This window comes from Theobroma cacao, chromosome 2 (genome assembly GCF_053813885.1).
Source record: "Theobroma cacao isolate CCN51 chromosome 2, ASM5381388v1, whole genome shotgun sequence".
In the NCBI taxonomy this organism is placed as follows: Eukaryota; Viridiplantae; Streptophyta; class Magnoliopsida; order Malvales; family Malvaceae; genus Theobroma; species Theobroma cacao.
Window position 1 is genome coordinate 50,140,821 of NC_142640.1, and position 17,003 is coordinate 50,157,823.

Consider the following 17,003-nt stretch of genomic DNA (forward strand, 5'->3'; position numbering starts at 1 on the left):
TGATATATATATATATATATATATACATATATTAGTATTATCAATTTTTGAGATGGTATTAGTTTTAAAGGGCCATTATCAATTACAATTTTGGTATTAGTTTTAAAGGGCTATTATCAATTACAATTTGATTTAATACTAATTGTGTGTTTTTATGCCTTTTGATATAATTAAACGTTAATGTCAAAATCTGAAAATATATTTAAATTAAAATTTACTGTGAAATCTAATGGTATAATATAAAAATAACTTTTTTTAGTAAATTATGTTAAAAACATGTTGTCACAAGTCGAAACTTAAACTCAATATCGTGCGATCTTAAATTTTAAAAATAAAATTTAATTAAACGTATAAATCACATATTCATATTCTCAACCTAAAATATATGTTTGATATGTAGTGAAATGTTCATGTTTATATATCTAAGATTAAACTCATTTCTTATTTATATGGGATCCCTGACGCATATACTATTAATAATTACAAATTATTTTGAGGGACCATTATCACTTACACTTTATTTAATACTAGTTATGTGTGTTTTTTTTTTTTAATTTTTGTACTATTAAACATGAATGTCGAAATTTAAGTACGTATTTCAATTAAAAATTTTAAAATAACCAATCATCAAATTTAATAATAATAATAATAATGATGATGATTGTGCTAATTAAATTTGGATAAAATATTTTTTTTTCTAAAGTTTTGGAGGAAAAATTTTCAATAGATGTGGCCTGAACCGGGCCCAATCAAAAAGCCTAAAAGAGGAATAAAAGATTAAAAGTAGAAGGTTGGCCCGTCGGCCCCCCATCGAGACGTTTTGATTTAAAAAGGGTTAAAGAATTGCTTCATCTTTCTACCAAACGGCATCCAAAACCCAACCGAAAAGGGCGAAGTCTTCGTTACCTTCTCCTCCCTCTCTTTAAAATATTTTTATTTTTAAAAAAATAATTTTCATTTGCAAACTTCCTCTTAATAAGTAAATAAATAGTCTTTAAATAATAATTATTTTAATTATATTTTGCTTTTTTTTTTTCGTTTATAATTTAAATAAATTCCAAATTTTCATTTTTAGGTCTGCTGTCTGCTGCTCTAATCTCCCCCTCTTTTCTTTTTTCTTGTATATCTGAAGCAGATAATCGGGAAAACAATCTTTCCATTTTCAAACCCTAACCCCGCGCCTCCCCCTTTTCTTCTCGGTGAATCGGCTAGTTTTCGCAGAAAGTGTTTTTAATCGGACGATTTTATAGATCGTTTTAATTTTTGATCGCTTCCTTGTTTTTTTTTTTTTTTTTGTCTGGCACGTTTTGGTTGAATTCGGGTTTCGGATTTGGAGAAAAAGAAAGAAAGGAAAAAAGAAAGGAAAGGAAAGGAATGAGTAATCAAAAGAAAAGGAATTTCCAGATAGAAGCGTTCAAGCACCGGGTCGTGGTGGATCCGAAATACTCAGAGAAGACCTGGAACATTCTCGAACATGCAATCCACGAGATTTACAATCATAATGCTAGTGGCCTCAGTTTTGAAGAGCTTTACAGGTTTTTTTCGCTATTTCTTTTAATTAGTTTATCTTAAAATTTTCAATTAATTTATGCAATTTTAGTGCCTGATTGTTTGTAGCTGCCTAATATGTTATGTTATTTTTGAAAATTTCGATCTCAGTATTTAATATTTTTGCCTTTTTTTTTTGTTACGTCGGTTATTGCTGTAAATTCGATGCAGAAATGGATATGTTTTCAAGAAATAATTTTGTGTTTAGATTATTGAAACTTTTCTTGAATTTTATAGAGAAGTAGCTGACGGAAGTTTAATTAGGGTTTGGTGTTTAAATAATTTATAAATATGAAGAGTTTCTCATCTGTAAGATTGTATATGGAATTATGGATTTCCAGCACAATAGTTAGGTTATGAAGTTGTTGAAAATGGTTCTAAAAAATGAATATGGAGGTAATCAGCTCAGAGAGATTTAATCAAATTGTGCTCGGAGTGGTTTAGTAACTGACATGTTGCAAACGATTGAATTGTCCCTCCGTGGATAATTTTAGAGCTGATAATGTTTTTGTATTGGACATGTGTGCTTGATCTCTTGATAAAGGTAGACTATTTATGCCGTTCTGATTGGCAGGAAAGATCTGTTGGTCTTGGGTGTGATAAGCTGCAAAAAGTTTAACGTGTTTATCTGTATTGTTCTTATTGGTTTTGATAACAATGAATCAGGATATGGTTTTTAATAGGGATCACTACATGAGGTACAATGTTTGTTTTCTACAGTAGTAATGGTTTCACTTGTATCTAGTTTTCAGATTACTTTTGAACTAAGCACATTGCTCTGCATGTTCAAGATTATCTATTATATATGTTAGTTATATATTATGCCAGAGCAAAGTTTCCTGGGTTGATTGCCAATTCTTTTGCTGGATTCATGGATTTCATTTTTGCCAGCAATGGCTTCATTGGATTGCAGTGGCCCTTCTGTGATAGAACATTAATGTTACGAGTGAAGATGTACAGCAGAATAGACATGGAAATGCATGTCTTCATTAGAAAGAGGGAAAGTTAATTCAGAATCAAATCATTGAAACTCCAAACTGAATCCTTTCCAAAAAAAAAAAAAAGAATAAAAAGCATATTGGAAGGGGGATAGGAAAAAAGATTCTTTTACCCCTTCGATGAACAGTGATGAAATACAAAAGTTTTCTAGAAATTTGTTATTGATATGAATTTTGGTTAGAAAGCAGCTTATTATAGTTTTTTCTTTTATGCTTCTTTCTTGCTTTTCTATGCAAGCAAACTAAAGATGATTTAAGTGCAATCTATCTTGAGCCTTTCTGGTTTTTTATAGTATGTGCCATCTATTTTTACATTTTGTCCAAGTGGATTTATCACACACATTTGATAAGAATGGACAACTCAGAAGTCATCGTTTTGCTGCTAAGAGTCTTCAACTGGAGTTGGCATTGCCTATTTGGTTTCAGATAATAATGATATCTTCTAGAAATCTTAAAATCTTGCTCTTGAAAGGGCCGGTGATTATGTGCTCTCAATAGATCTCTCTCATTGCGACCTTTTCTAAGTGAATTGCATGCGAGCTCATCTTATTTTAGATTTTTTCTTTATAATATTGGCTTTTTGCCATGAATTCAGGAATGCATACAATATGGTTTTGCACAAATTTGGTGATAAGCTGTACTCTGGACTTGTTACAACTATGACTGCACACCTGAAAGAAATATCAAAAGCCATAGAGGCTGCTCAAGGTGGTTTGTTTCTTGAAGAGCTGAACAGAAAATGGAATGACCACAACAAGGCTTTGCAAATGATTCGAGACATATTGATGTACATGGACCGGACTTATATTCCAAATAGCCGTAAAACCCCTGTTCATGAGCTGGGACTTAATTTGTGGAGGGATAATATTATACATTCCAGCAAAATACATTCAAGGCTTCTGAGCACTCTTCTTGAACTAGTACATAGAGAGCGAACTGGTGAAGTTATAGACCGGGGGCTGATGAGGAATGTAATCAAGATGCTTATGGATTTGGGTTCTTCCGTTTACCAGGAGGATTTTGAGAAGCCATTTCTTGAGGTTTCTGCTGAGTTTTATAAGGGCGAATCTCAGAAATTTATCGAGTGCTGTGATTGTGGGGACTATCTGAAGAAAGCAGAGAGACGTCTGAATGAAGAAATTGAGAGAGTTACCCACTACCTGGATGCCAAGAGTGAAGCCAAGATAACTAATGTGGTGGAGAAGGAGATGATTGCTAACCACATGTTGAGACTAGTTCACATGGAGAATTCAGGCTTGGTAAATATGCTTCTTGATGACAAGTATGAAGACTTGGGAAGAATGTACAATTTATTTAGAAGAGTTCCTAACGGTCTCTTAACAATACGAGATGTGATGACTTCTCACCTCAGGGAAACAGGTAAACAGCTAGTTACTGATCCAGAAAGGCTGAAAGATCCTGTGGAATTTGTCCAGCGGCTCTTGGATGAAAAGGACAAATATGATAATATCATTAGCTTGGCGTTTAGCAATGACAAGACATTCCAGAATGCTCTGAACTCCTCTTTTGAATATTTCATTAATTTGAATCCTCGTTCTCCTGAGTTCATTTCTTTGTTTGTGGATGACAAACTTCGAAAAGGTTTGAAAGGAGTCAGTGAGGAGGATGTGGAGATTATTCTTGACAAAGTTATGATGCTGTTCCGCTACCTGCAGGAGAAGGATGTGTTTGAAAAGTACTACAAACAGCACTTAGCTAAGCGGCTTTTGTCAGGCAAAACTGTATCTGATGATGCAGAGAGAAGTCTGATAGTCAAGCTTAAGACAGAATGTGGATATCAATTTACTTCGAAATTAGAGGGCATGTTTACAGACATGAAGACCTCCCAGGACACAATGCAAGGGTTTTACGGATGCCATCCAGAGCTAGCAGATGGCCCTACTCTAGTTGTTCAGGTTCTAACAACAGGGTCTTGGCCCACTCAGCCTAGCATTACTTGCAACCTGCCCGCTGAAATGTCAGCGCTGTGTGAGAAGTTTCGGTCGTATTATCTTGGAACCCATACTGGTCGGAGGTTGTCCTGGCAAACTAACATGGGGACAGCAGATATAAAAGCAATTTTTGGGAAGGGTCAGAAGCATGAGTTGAATGTTTCAACCTATCAAATGTGTGTATTGATGCTTTTTAACAATGCTGATAGGCTTAGCTACAAGGAGATTGAGCAAGCCACTGAGATCCCTGCTTCAGACTTGAAAAGGTGCTTGCAATCAATGGCATGTGTGAAGGGAAAGAATGTTCTTCGGAAAGAACCTATGAGTAAAGACATTGGTGAGGATGATGCTTTTTTTGTCAATGATAAGTTCACAAGCAAATTCTACAAAGTGAAGATAGGAACTGTTGTTGCACAAAAGGAATCAGAACCCGAAAAGCAGGAGACACGACAAAGAGTGGAGGAGGACAGGAAGCCGCAGATTGAAGCTGCAATAGTTAGGATCATGAAATCAAGGAGGGTGCTGGATCACAACAATATAATAGCCGAGGTTACAAAGCAGTTGCAGTCGCGGTTCCTGGCCAATCCTACAGAGATTAAGAAACGGATTGAGTCTCTTATTGAACGGGATTTCTTGGAAAGGGACAACAATGATCGGAAATTGTATCGGTATCTAGCCTAACGACATGGCTTCAACAGATCATCACTTGTTTCCCATGGAAAGGTTAGTGTTTGACAATTGAAATTGTACCCTAGTTGGTAAGTGAAAAATTTGTTTTTACATACTATGCGATATCTCCATATGTTTGAATGGTTATCGATTTATCTCTGCTTTTCCTATTTCACCCCTCCTCTCTCTCCTGCTATCCACCCTTCTGCACCTTTCCATGTTTGGCGGGCTCAGCCGGCTGCCTTTATTATCGGAGGACTCTGTCTACTGGTAGCGGACACATTCCCTCGTTTCTTTGCTTTATCAGTTTCTTTTATAGTAGTATTGAGTATGCCCCTGGCTATTTCTACTCATGCTTTGTCTTTGAAAATATGGCGAATGTCATATCATTGAGCCGTATGATATTTCAAAAGCATTAAGAATAATCTGTCAAAATCCAAAGTTTATATTGAGAAATGTAATGGATTGGTAAGCAGTGCATGAAATCTCGAACATCGGTTGGTTGGATGTACAACTTGGAAATATTCGTCACAACCATTTCCATTTTTAGTCAAATAAGTAAAACAACTATGGGTTTCCCAATATAGAAAATTTTTCAATATGCTTAACAACCGTAAAAGCTTCGGATACATACAAGAATCCCTTATTCCAGAATTCAAATAAATAAAAAGTAAGTCAATATGTGTGACAGTTCAATCCAATTAGGAGGTAAAAGCACCATTGCTACCATGTGGAACAATCATGGAGGTCAAATCAATGGCCTACCCCATCATAACAAGACTTTATTTCCCACTTGCGGAGTCAAAAAAGTATTGGAAGCTATGACGAATCGGAGATGAGGAGGAACGTCTGTATATCTGCAAAAGTTTTAACATCTTGACCCCACAACCTGGTCATTAAGATCAACGGGTGAGTATAATCTCCGTAAATCGTTATTTTTTATGATGCACATACACGTACTACTACATACACTCGAGTGAACAGCCATCGGTTTAAAAAATGATGCACTTTTATGGGAACGGATGTTTGTAATGTTAATAGTTTGGTAGCGATGCCATGGGAATACTGTATGTATCTTTACATACAGAAAGAAAGTCATTATACAAGACAAGTAGAAAGTAGACCTTACCAGCAATCGATGCCCACAGCATTGGCTCCCACCTTATCTGCCCTTTGATCATCCCCAACATGCACAACCTTGCCGGCATCCAGGCCAATTTGATCTACAATAATTCCAAACAACTTTTTAAGGAATGCTTCCAAAGGGTTTTTTACCTTCATTTTTGGTCTTTGGATTATTGTAAGAAAATGTGAATTTATTAGTTAATGTCTTGAATATATAATTGGACAAATATTTTTGTTTATATTTAAAAGGTGAGGAGGGTGATGGGCTCTAAGGGAATCATCTTATGTTATAGAAGCATAAAAGACTTTGCCATTTACAGCATTATCGTACCGTATCATGCAATTCTAAGGGAAAATAGCAAGCACCATCACCAATTAAATTGGAAATTCTCAATGCTTAGTGCTATGCAGAGAAATCTAGAATTAATTCAATGCTATTCTATATGGTTATTACTCCAAATATTCCTGCACCTGAGAACATATGAAACAGTGAATGCATCCATAATCCTATATCACATGGAAACATCCAAATACGTCATTAGTGAAATACGTAGACAGACCGTTGCAGTCGACAGCAAGAGTTATAACACTCACAGTCCCTCAAGTTTTTAAACACAGCAAGAGATATAACACCCATCATCCTCAAGTTTCTAAACAGAGACAACATGCTATACAGACTGATGGCCAAGCTAGTACTGAGATGGAAAATTTAGGCAAGCACAACACAGTAGTAAATATATTATTTATCAATGAATCCAAGAAAATACTTTGGTGCTTTAAGACAAACCTAAAGCAGCTTTGAATATCCTTGCATCTGGTTTTTCATAACCAACCTCTGAAGATATAATTAGAGCATCCAACCTGAAAAGAAACTATATATGGTTACAACTCAAAACTAACCCATGCCCTTTCTTTCCTTTGAGGCAGCTACATCAAAATAGAAGTGGCAACCAAGATGGAGGTATGATACCAAAGTTTCATTTCTTTTTTCTCTGCATGAACCAACATACACTGAGCAAAGAGGACCTAAACTAGGCCCACAAAATAAATAAATCGATCTCAAGTATAAGAAAAAAGGTGACCCAAGTTTCAGCAGTAAGAAGACATGGGCACTCCTAATTAAGAGAAAAAACAGAAGTTGAAACTTGAGTTCTTTTCTGACTTGAGTGGCAAACATTTGTTACTATGTCATGAATAATTAATACATTAAAAGAAGTTGCTTAATGCTCAAAACTGCAAGACAACAGCATAAACAAAGTACTGACACTTACAGATCTATGACATTGAGGTCCTTCAATACCCTCCTTAATCGGGTGTCAAAATTGGACACGACAGCCACTTTAACTGTGCCATCACTCACCATATGAGAAATACATAGGAGGAAAAAGAGTCCATTCTCACCACTCTGTATTACTAGTGTTAGTTATGAAAGACAAAGAAGAGGAATACTTGATGAATATGACCTCCAGCATTTTTGAGAACGAATATCGTATCATAAGCTCCATCTGGAAGACGCCATGCATCGCCATTTGCATAATGCTGAAAAAGGAAGTAAATGAGGCTTCAGATTAAACAATTCATCGTACATGAACTGCTGACACCATTATTTGGAGTTTGGAATCGTGGGTAATTATCAGCAGCCACCTAATTTCTTGAAATTTTTTTCATTACTACAGTATGGTCGGACCAAGGAGCATGAAAATGGAAAAAAGTAGGTCTCAGACCATCACCTCATAGACTTCCTCGAAGTAATCATCATTGGAACAACCAGTGGCTTCAGAAACAACAAGTTTCCAGAAAGGCTTCCCATCTCCCTGTCAATAACACAACACACAAAAGGTGGAATTGATGTTCAGTTACAAATTAGGAGTCATGATACTTTATCAGAAGTTGGTTCTATCAAGTTCTAGCAAGTAGATAGGAAACCTAAGTCTGCAACATTACATCAAACTGAATGGATGACAAGGAAGAGTAAAAGCTGCTAGTCCACTACAAAGGAAGTTATTCCCTAAAGAGGGTATTAATAAAAACGGACAGGTAGTGAACATTTTTTCACTTTTCAGTTCATAAACTACCAATAACACGGTATCAAAGTCGACCACCTTTGTAAAGAAATGGATCTCAAAAGGCAGCAAGTTTTCAGGTCAGTGCAAATGGCTAGAACAGCATGCATCATAGCCAACACTTACTGGCAGTGATGCATGCACACGTGCAAGCACATCAAAGACCCTCCCTGATTAACACCATGCATTCCTTTCAAAGAAAAGAGTTCAGTAAATTAAATATATTAACAGAGCACCGGCTATGAAATTTGTTGTTGAACAGTTCATGACAGATTCATTCTCCTATCTTATATCAAGAATATTAACATAATTACACATCCAGTTCCCAGCATTGACTTGAGAAAGCAACAATCTAGGCACGCAATGACAATAAAAAGAGCGCCAAAGAGAACAAGGAACCTCATAACGGAGCTTCTCGGGCCAGGGAGCAGCAAAAGCCCTCTTAAATCCTTGCTTTATTTCAGCTGAACTCAGTTTCAGTCCTGAAAGGAAGTCAAAAGTTGTCAAATTTAAAGAAAACTAAACACTGGGATTACCATAATCTCACGCGTTAAATCAAGAAACGCCATCTCAAAACCAGAGCAAACAAGAGATAATGCAAAACCCACATTCAAAACATATCTAAATTTATTAAAAAAAAACAACAAAAATAATAAAAAGGTAGCTGAAAAGTGACCGTATTTAGCCCCAATGGCAGCGTAAGTCTCTTCCACGGGCTTCGGCAATTGCAAAAGAGTGCCTGCGGCGTCCAACAGCAGCCCATCGTACGCCTTTTTAACCGAATTTCTAACTGCAAAAGATACCAAATCAATAAAATTTAAACCAAAAGAACAAAGTTTTTGGTTTCCTGAAAGAGAAAAGGAAAGGGTGAGTGGAAAAACCAGAGCGGAAGTGGATGGACATGGACGAGCTGCGAAAGGGATTAAGGGCTCTCAAGAGAGAGTTGATATTGCAACATTTCGTCAAGCAAGCTTCCATTTTTTGGAACCAGACCGCTCTCTTGTCTCTTCTACTTGGGTGATCAATGCTAAGACAGAACACCCTCTCTATCTCCCTGTTTTTACATTTTACACCATATTTTACCCAAATTTGCACGCAAGTTAGCCATCTATGTGTTAATGTAGTTGGTTCACTCACCACTACAAATTTCATTGCTGTTTTCAATGCCCATTTTCAAATTGAAAATATTAATATTATTATTAACATTAATTTTACGAAGTTAAAAATATTTTAATTATTTTATTCTTAAAAATATCAAGAAAATTTTAACCAAGAAAAAAAAGGTCTAGATAACTAACTATCATATTTTAAACTTAAAAAAAAACAATTTATCTTGTCTCAAATCATTGGATTTTTTTTATTATTTACCCTTTAAATTATGGCTTTGATCATTGATGCATTATTGCAATGCAAGAAATTTAGTTGTAGCTACTTTTAATTGAATATGTAACAGAGATTCTTGAAAAAATAGAACGAATAGACATCTTTACAGAAAAGGGCTTAAATCACTTACTAATTATTTTATAACTTTGTACCAATAAATTATTTTAATAAACTTTTATTTGAACATTTGATTCAATAATATAGACTCGTACCCGATCCTCGAGTGGATTCAATTTTTTTTTTTTTTCAAAATCCAAAAGAGAAAAGCTCTATAAATCCTTATGGTACCTGTTGACCAAATATACTTGTCTCAAAGAGTGAAGGATGGAAATGAGATATTGGAGAAAACTTAACAAAATGGAAACAAGGAAGTCCATTTTGTTTAAGTTCCCTCCAATACTCACACTTTCAGCCTTGACAGCTCCAAATTAGATAAAAGCATAAGTTAGTAACAGCAGCATTGGGCAAGTTTATTGGCTCAGCAGGCTAAGACAAGACTATATTTATAGAGTTACAAGAAGCTGAAACAACACAAAATTCATGAGAATTGGTAAGTAAAAACCATAACAGAGCAGAACTTGGCTTACTCTGTAACTGAACAGCACATATTTCGTTGCAGGCGGTAGGAAATCTTCATCAACAGAATTTGCATGTTCACATAGTTTTATTACTGTTCTTTCTTACCAAGAGAGAGCAGCATATCCCCTCTCTAGCAAACAAGACAGCAGCAGCATGACTGGCATGCACAAAGACAGTCAAGTCTTCAGATGCTGAGAAATACAATAAAAACCAACAGTTTTGGTTGCTTCCCAACAATAACAAATAAAAAACAAAGCTATCAACAGAATCCATCAAAGTAACTACAACAGGGGAAGGAGGAGATGCCTACTGACTGCTAGTTCTTTATCTATTCAAAATTGAAAGAATATAAGGATATTACAAAGCATTATGGGAAGCTCTGAAAGCAATAAGCATCTTTTTTTTAACTATATTTTCTTTTTCTTTCTTCTTTTTCCTTCTGGATGGGGATTAGGGAGTCGACTTGGAACTAAGACACAACAGGGCAGAGTAATCCCAATGGGATTTTCCCCTGCACGCAAGTAACACTGTCTGGTCTCATCTCCAAATGATTTACACACCCATGATTATGGAAAAATTCTATAAACTTAAGCCTCACTCCAGCCGATGTGTAGCCTCAAATTCTCAATACAACCCACGATAATTAAGCTTTAGCAATAAATCTTTATTAGCTTGGAGTCACATTGAACCATTTCGTAAGGCCACCAAAAAGCTCCATTTCTTCAGCAAAAGGCTACTCTGCCAATAGTATTATGCACTTACAAATATCTGAAGAAACTGGCCCAACATTAATTCTTGCCAAGCTTGAAAGTCCATGAGTAAAGATTCCTGGAAGAGAAAGGTTGCAGGCATATTTCATAGATAACTCCTGTTTTTCACTTTCAGCGTGGATATCCCTGCATAGACTGCATCTGTGCTCCCAGAAAACTAGCATAATTTTCTGTAAATAAAAATTCGAGAAGTTCAGGATTACAATTTTATCTGTAGTAGTTTATAAGTCTAAATGCAATACAAGTTCTCTGAACTCAAGTATCTTTGCACTGAGCCATCCATGATCCACGTAACTAGTCTAACTAATATGCTCCTGTTGAGTTTGTTTAATTTTAAATGCAATGGATCCTACCCCAACCTGCAACTTGCTGGTTTGAACTCCATCATATTTAAACAAGTTGCTCATATGTCACCAATAGATTATATTGATGCCTAATCAAATGATATGATCCAGTTTGCAGTCCAATTTAAGAGATTTCCACTGAACAAACTATATTCTTACTGTTGAAGCAGATTACATTAGCTTTGACCTAAAAGTACATGCAGCATGTCATAGGTTCACAAGTCAAAAGTTGAAGATACTGCAATCAACTTTAAACATCTACCATCAGCAGTGGTTCCATGCCCATTATTTTCTTGACTGAAAGATACAGTCAAAGCAATAAGATCAATGACTACGATAGACTCAAATTCAACTTAATTCACCATAGACCTTACTCATAGAAATATTCTACTTGGTATCAGATGAATGTCAAGATTGAGGAAAACTATTGCAGGTGGAACTTGCCATCACCAGCTACAGTTGGATGAGAGTTCCTACATGTATAAAAGGTGCTAAGGCAGACCCATTAACTTCTAAACTTGGAGTTAATATCAAGAACTTTTTTCTTTGATATAAGCAGGCATTTAGATACAAATTATGCATGGAAAATTAGCCATTCATCATACCTGATTAATCAAGGAGGTGGCGGAGAAGGCACCGTCCTATGCCTGAATAGCTTTGCTAACGTTCTGCGCTGACAGTCCTGTATAGAGTTAATTTACACAAATATTAATCGTTAAAATAGTAACCTTTATTATGAGTAATGTGTTATTCATGCATAGCATGGAACCATCTCGTTTGCAGCACAAGAAGATAAACACTTAATAGGAGACTTTCTATTTCTGAATTTCAGTGCTAGCATGGCAATATGTCATTGGAACAATGACTCAGGAAAAAAAGTTGCTTCAATTCTCTTGAGGCAATAGGTCTTAATTTTCTCTCCTCCCACCCACGGAAATCCCACATACATGAAAGTTTCAAAGGCTCCATGTTTCTGAAAATTGTTAAGCTGCGTGCAATCAACTCAGAAACCACTGAAAATCAGCGACAAAACTACTTTCAGGAAGATTTTACAAGAACCGGAAGTCACTTGTCAGATGGATATGTCAAATCTCAAAGCAAACCATATGTATCAGGGCAATCTGCAAATTAGTGTTTTCTAACAATAGCATTTGAGAAGCAATTAGATTCAATGGCTATCAGCAGTCATCAATGTGAAGCTTATTTTACAAATCTCAGATGTCACATAAACCATTTGATAGACAAGAGTTTGCTAACACATAGTGAACAGTTCAATCATAATATTCAAAAAGCTTTAGAAAGGAAATCAACCAAATCTCTATGTAGAAAGCATACTTTAGCAACAGTATGCCGCTGCACCAAACAGCATGGTGACAGATATACTATAACAGACTACAGTTCTCTGCAAAAATTAAAAAATCACCTTAAACATATTTAGATGGAACGGTCTATCTGGATTCATTCTCCTCAACTTCAAGTAGGTATATGCAAAGCTTAGTTGGTCACGTGAGGTAAATCGATCAACTTCATTGAACCACAGGCATGAAAATAAATTTGACATTGGTGTATGAGCCCGGATAATAAAGGAACCTTCAGGCACATCTGCAGGGTACATTGAGCACAAATCAGTACCTGGTATGCATGGGAGCTAAGATAAAAAGAGAAGGCTGATGTCCAAACATAAAAAGACACCAAGATACGCACAACTTGGAAGAGGAGTATTTGGGTCTGAAGGATTAAACTTCGTGAGGCCATCAGATTGGTAAAACATAAACTGTTCATCAATGGCTGTATGGTTGTACTTATTTAGACGCTTATTTTGCAGTACCTCCTCCCAAACACAATGGCGATCATAGTGGTTGGAAATGGCATACTCTGCTCTCATTCGCCACAAAAAGAATTCAATGATTAGCATTGGGTCAGTATTAAGTCGCATCTTACTGTCAATCCAAATTGAATACCTGAAAATAAACATTAAATTATAGTATTTAAGTTAAAGACTCTGTCAGACTTAGAAGGATAAGCATGAGGCTTACAAACTAGAGATGTAACCTTACCGAGAAGAAGGAAAGAGGCGATGTGATAAAAACTTTGGCACCTTTCCAGTTTTCCGCATGTCCAAATATGGTAAGTTCCTCACAACAACAATTTTCCACAGACCAACATATCCTCTCTCATCAGGAATATGTCCTTCTGAAGACAGTTTTGATAGCGTTTGCTCATCCACAAACATAACAAAACACACATTTTTCTTGGAAAATTCACTAATCTGAAACAAACAAAAAGATATAGCGCATTACTGACAGAATAGAAAGTTGTGGAAATCATCCTAAAATTAAAGCAACACTACAAACCGATTACGTCTTTGCTTCTTCCAATATATTACTGTACCAACATTTAGTTAAAAGTCACATAAACTATGCTCAACTAGACATGTCAACTCAAGCATAACTAGGCAGTGAAGAATAGGATATCATCCAGGATAAGATTCGCAAAAAATGAGAAGGAAACAGAGACAAAAATCAAACTAGAAAGTTAATCATACCTTGCATGCATTACATACATCAGACTGAAGTATCCTGACAGTGAAGTTTTCGATAAAATTGTTTTGCATGTCTATCCCTCTAAAGCCTTTAAAATGCATTTAAATTTAGCATAACCAACAATACTTTGAAGAAATCCCTCTTTTCTGCTGGCTCAAAATCTTCAAGTTTGCATCCTCTCTACTCTTGTTGGTTGAAACAGGTGATATGTAATACTGTTTCTATTTTTCTTTAGAAAATGTTATGCTTCTTATTAAAATAGCTATATGAATCATGAATGCATAAAGAAGTATCAATTCACTGTAACACAAAAGACATTTGAAATAAAGATGCTCATTATCACATCTTTCAGACATGGAATCATGGCAAACAATGAGATTTGATAAGAAATGTCTCATTTACCAATCTGCTAGTAGGTCTCCTCAGAAAGTCAGAGCTCCCAAAAATGCAAGAAGATACTGCAACCCGACAAGTACTCATGTATGCCTTATCATTTTCACTCAACTCAAAACCAGTGCTTGAAAATCTCGGCGGGCCTTTGACAAAACCACAGTGAATAGTTTGATTCCTTGCAACAAAGGATTTCTCTCTTTCCTTAAGAGTTTGATAACCTCCAAATCTACTCTCAAGTGAATTGGCAGGCAAAGGATTCTTCTCCCTCTCTACATATTCTGGCGAGAACTCTGTGAAATTCATATAATTCTTGGGCTCTATAATATTATCAACTGCTGCTGCAAGCCCAACTTCACAAGGAAAATCTGAGAGATGATACGTGGAGCAAAAACAAAACTAAATAGTGTTAGACATAGAATAATTTGTAAAAGATAAGTGTGGTTTTAAGGATATAGATCTTCAGTCAAGAAAAAAAGGGAAGAAAAAGGACTTAATTAAACATATCAGTAAGATAAATCAAATGATTATCAATGACAAATTGACAATTTAGCCGACGTACAATCTAGATAAAGCATTCACACAAAGCAAAAATAATCACAACTGACAAGTTATGTTCTATCTACGAGTTTGTATATGATTTAGCAATTCATTACTATGTAGAATAGCTCACTACTCATGCCATGAACAAGAAAATGAATGGAAACTTACCAGTCTGCACAAACATTCCTTCATGTTTTTATCGAGGTTTGTTCTGGTTTTGTAAGATGCAATTATGTCAAGGTTTAATACGTTAAAATGCAAAATGCAGCTTCCATGTTCATATCATAATAAAGACGGGGAAGTAATCAATCATGTTAGTTCTCTCCCAGCGTTGTCCAAAAGGGAAACAATGTGACAACTGTAATGTAAGCAAGGGCAAACGAGTAATAAATCAGATTTTCCTTTTCTGCTCCTTCACAAACATTTTTCTACCACTCATTGAACAATTAAAAATGTTTTCAATGCTCTTAAACAACAAACAAAGTACAAAAATTAAGGAAAAAACTCCTCTTACGCTGCTTACGACGCTTGCTTTTGGGTGGCGTCACGGCGGCATCGTGGATGGAAATTTTTTGATGAACTTCTTGTGATAAGGAAAGGTTATTTTCTTCCTCATTACCTGCACTTGCACGAAACAAATTAAATTAATTATATAAAAAATCAGAAAACTTGGATACGTCATTGAAAATGAATAAAATGTAGCGTCAAGAATAAATCAACGACCGAAAAGGAGAGGCGCGAATCTGACCATTGGAGAGTAATTTAAGGTCAAAGGTAGCGAAATAGAGCAAGAAGAGCGCTGCTAGAAGAAGCGCCACCAGCCAATGGAAGAATCTAAGCTTAAAATTACGAGGAAACCTCCTTCCTCGACGACCGACACGAAATCCCTGCTCGCTTCGTGCCACCGAGTTCAAAATAGCACCGATTATGCCGCCTCTTCTCTCTTGCAACCATTCGCCATTGTACTTACTCAAAACCATCTTAAACAAATCTTCGAATAAATTGCCAATAAAAACCAGCACCTCGTCATCTCATCTGCCACCAAAAACAAAAACAAAAACAAAAAAAAAAAAAAACAGATCATCAGATCTATGAATCCGCCATTGCTTCAAGAATGGAGAATCCGATTTACCTGAGCGCGAGCAAGAAGTGAAAATCGAAGAAGATGATCATTTGATTTCTTTTTTTTTTTCTTATTTTCTTCTCGGAATTTAATAACCGGAGGTGACTTAATCACACGTTGCATGTCCGTGCCGACATTCGAGGCTTTTTCCCTGTTATAAGGAATGCTTTCCATAGTGTCACATTTTCTCATGTCTCAAATTTATTTTATATTTATTATTTTTGTAATTTTTATTTTATTAATATATATAAAGGATGTTCTATTTGTTAAAATATATAAATATTACAAAAATAATCATGAATTTGAAGATTATTATTTTTACTAAGATTATTGAAAAAATTATTATAAATGATCCCATACTTTAGCAATCTAATATCTAATATTTTATAGATAAAAATTATCGGATGTTCAATAACTCGATATTTAATATTTGACTATGTTATTAAATATTCATATAACTTATTAACAAAGTATATCCGTTGATATTAAAATAATAGATAACGAAATCATATATTTTGAGATTATTATTTTTGTTGATTTAAATTATTTAACATTTTAGTTATTAAATATGTAATATTTCAATAATTAAAACTGTTTGATATTTGATAATTTTTTATTTAATATTTTATTAATTTTATACTACTAAATATTCATAAAAGTATTAATAAAGTATGTATAATATGTCACACTTGGCGCTTTAAGAAGGAAGAAGGCAAAGTATTTTCAAAAATCTCATATGGAGCAAGTAAAAAAGTATTGAATGATTTACAAATATGACGTTGCACACTCTATAAAGTTAATCTTTTGAAATAAGATAATGACCCGTACAAATGATATCAGAGTAAATCCATATCTTTCATAATACGGGGTCTTATAAGATAAAAGGGTTTAAGTCGAGGTAAGTTTGGATTAGTGTAAAAGTTCATATTTTTAAAAAGCTAGTGCAACAGAAATGTTATATAATTGAATAAAG

At 35.1% G+C, this 17,003-nt stretch overlaps 3 protein-coding genes across 4 annotated transcripts; 1 reads left to right on the forward strand and 2 right to left on the reverse strand.

The window, feature by feature from the left end:
- Nucleotides 1–856: 856 nt before the first annotated feature.
- On the forward strand, nt 857–5,342 carry LOC18610438 (cullin-3A). Its single transcript, XM_007046086.3, has 2 exons — nt 857–1,535; nt 3,142–5,342. Exons 1-2 carry the CDS (start codon nt 1,375–1,377, stop codon nt 5,177–5,179), a joined length of 2,199 nt encoding a protein of 732 aa, XP_007046148.1. The 5' UTR covers nt 857–1,374; the 3' UTR covers nt 5,180–5,342.
- A 399-nt stretch (nt 5,343–5,741) lies between these two features.
- Nucleotides 5,742–9,459, reverse strand: LOC18610439 (Haloacid dehalogenase-like hydrolase (HAD) superfamily protein). 2 transcript variants are annotated; one of them, XM_088804069.1, is made up of 9 exons: nt 9,237–9,459; nt 9,032–9,145; nt 8,755–8,837; nt 8,023–8,106; nt 7,756–7,831; nt 7,564–7,636; nt 7,080–7,153; nt 6,292–6,390; nt 5,742–6,056 (listed from the first exon to the last, which is right to left on the reverse strand). In XM_088804069.1, the coding sequence occupies exons 1-8, from the start codon at nt 9,331–9,333 to the stop codon at nt 6,293–6,295; spliced, it is 699 nt and encodes a 232-aa protein (XP_088660195.1). In that variant the 5' UTR covers nt 9,334–9,459; the 3' UTR covers nt 5,742–6,056; nt 6,292. The 2 variants fall into 2 exon arrangements, with proteins under 2 accessions (XP_088660195.1, XP_007046149.3); XM_007046087.3 differs by having other exon boundaries at nt 6,297–6,390; nt 9,237–9,454.
- Nucleotides 9,460–10,293: 834 nt separating this feature from the next.
- LOC18610440 (transmembrane protein (DUF616)) lies at nt 10,294–16,221 on the reverse strand. The gene is made up of 9 exons (XM_018115528.2): nt 16,040–16,221; nt 15,656–15,942; nt 15,422–15,526; nt 14,377–14,732; nt 13,489–13,700; nt 13,136–13,392; nt 12,855–13,033; nt 12,037–12,113; nt 10,294–11,257 (listed from the first exon to the last, which is right to left on the reverse strand). Exons 2-8 carry the CDS (start codon nt 15,885–15,887, stop codon nt 12,045–12,047), a joined length of 1,410 nt encoding a protein of 469 aa, XP_017971017.2. The 5' UTR covers nt 15,888–15,942; nt 16,040–16,221; the 3' UTR covers nt 10,294–11,257; nt 12,037–12,044.
- Between the last annotated feature and the right edge of the window lie 782 nt (nt 16,222–17,003).

Excerpts from the sequence above, each read along its gene's own strand:
- LOC18610438 (XM_007046086.3), top strand. The coding sequence starts at position 1,375 with ATGAGTAATCAAAAGAAAAGGAATTTCCAGATAGAAGCGTTCAAGCAC. Across the intron at positions 1,536-3,141 it reads AGTTTTGAAGAGCTTTACAG|GAATGCATACAATATGGTTT; the intron begins GTTTTTTTCGCT and ends CCATGAATTCAG.
- LOC18610440 (XM_018115528.2), bottom strand. The coding sequence starts at position 15,887 with ATGGTTTTGAGTAAGTACAATGGCGAATGGTTGCAAGAGAGAAGAGGC. Across the intron at positions 13,393-13,488 it reads CGCCTCTTTCCTTCTTCTCG|GTATTCAATTTGGATTGACA; the intron begins GTAAGGTTACAT and ends GTTTATTTTCAG. Across the intron at positions 13,034-13,135 it reads AAATACTCCTCTTCCAAGTT|ATGTGCCTGAAGGTTCCTTT; the intron begins GTGCGTATCTTG and ends TGTACCCTGCAG.
- LOC18610439 (XM_007046087.3), bottom strand. The coding sequence starts at position 9,333 with ATGGAAGCTTGCTTGACGAAATGTTGCAATATCAACTCTCTCTTGAGA. Across the intron at positions 8,107-8,754 it reads CCGAGAAGCTCCGTTATGAG|GGAGATGGGAAGCCTTTCTG; the intron begins GTTCCTTGTTCT and ends TGTTATTGACAG. Across the intron at positions 7,154-7,563 it reads GACCTCAATGTCATAGATCT|GTTGGATGCTCTAATTATAT; the intron begins GTAAGTGTCAGT and ends GTTTCTTTTCAG.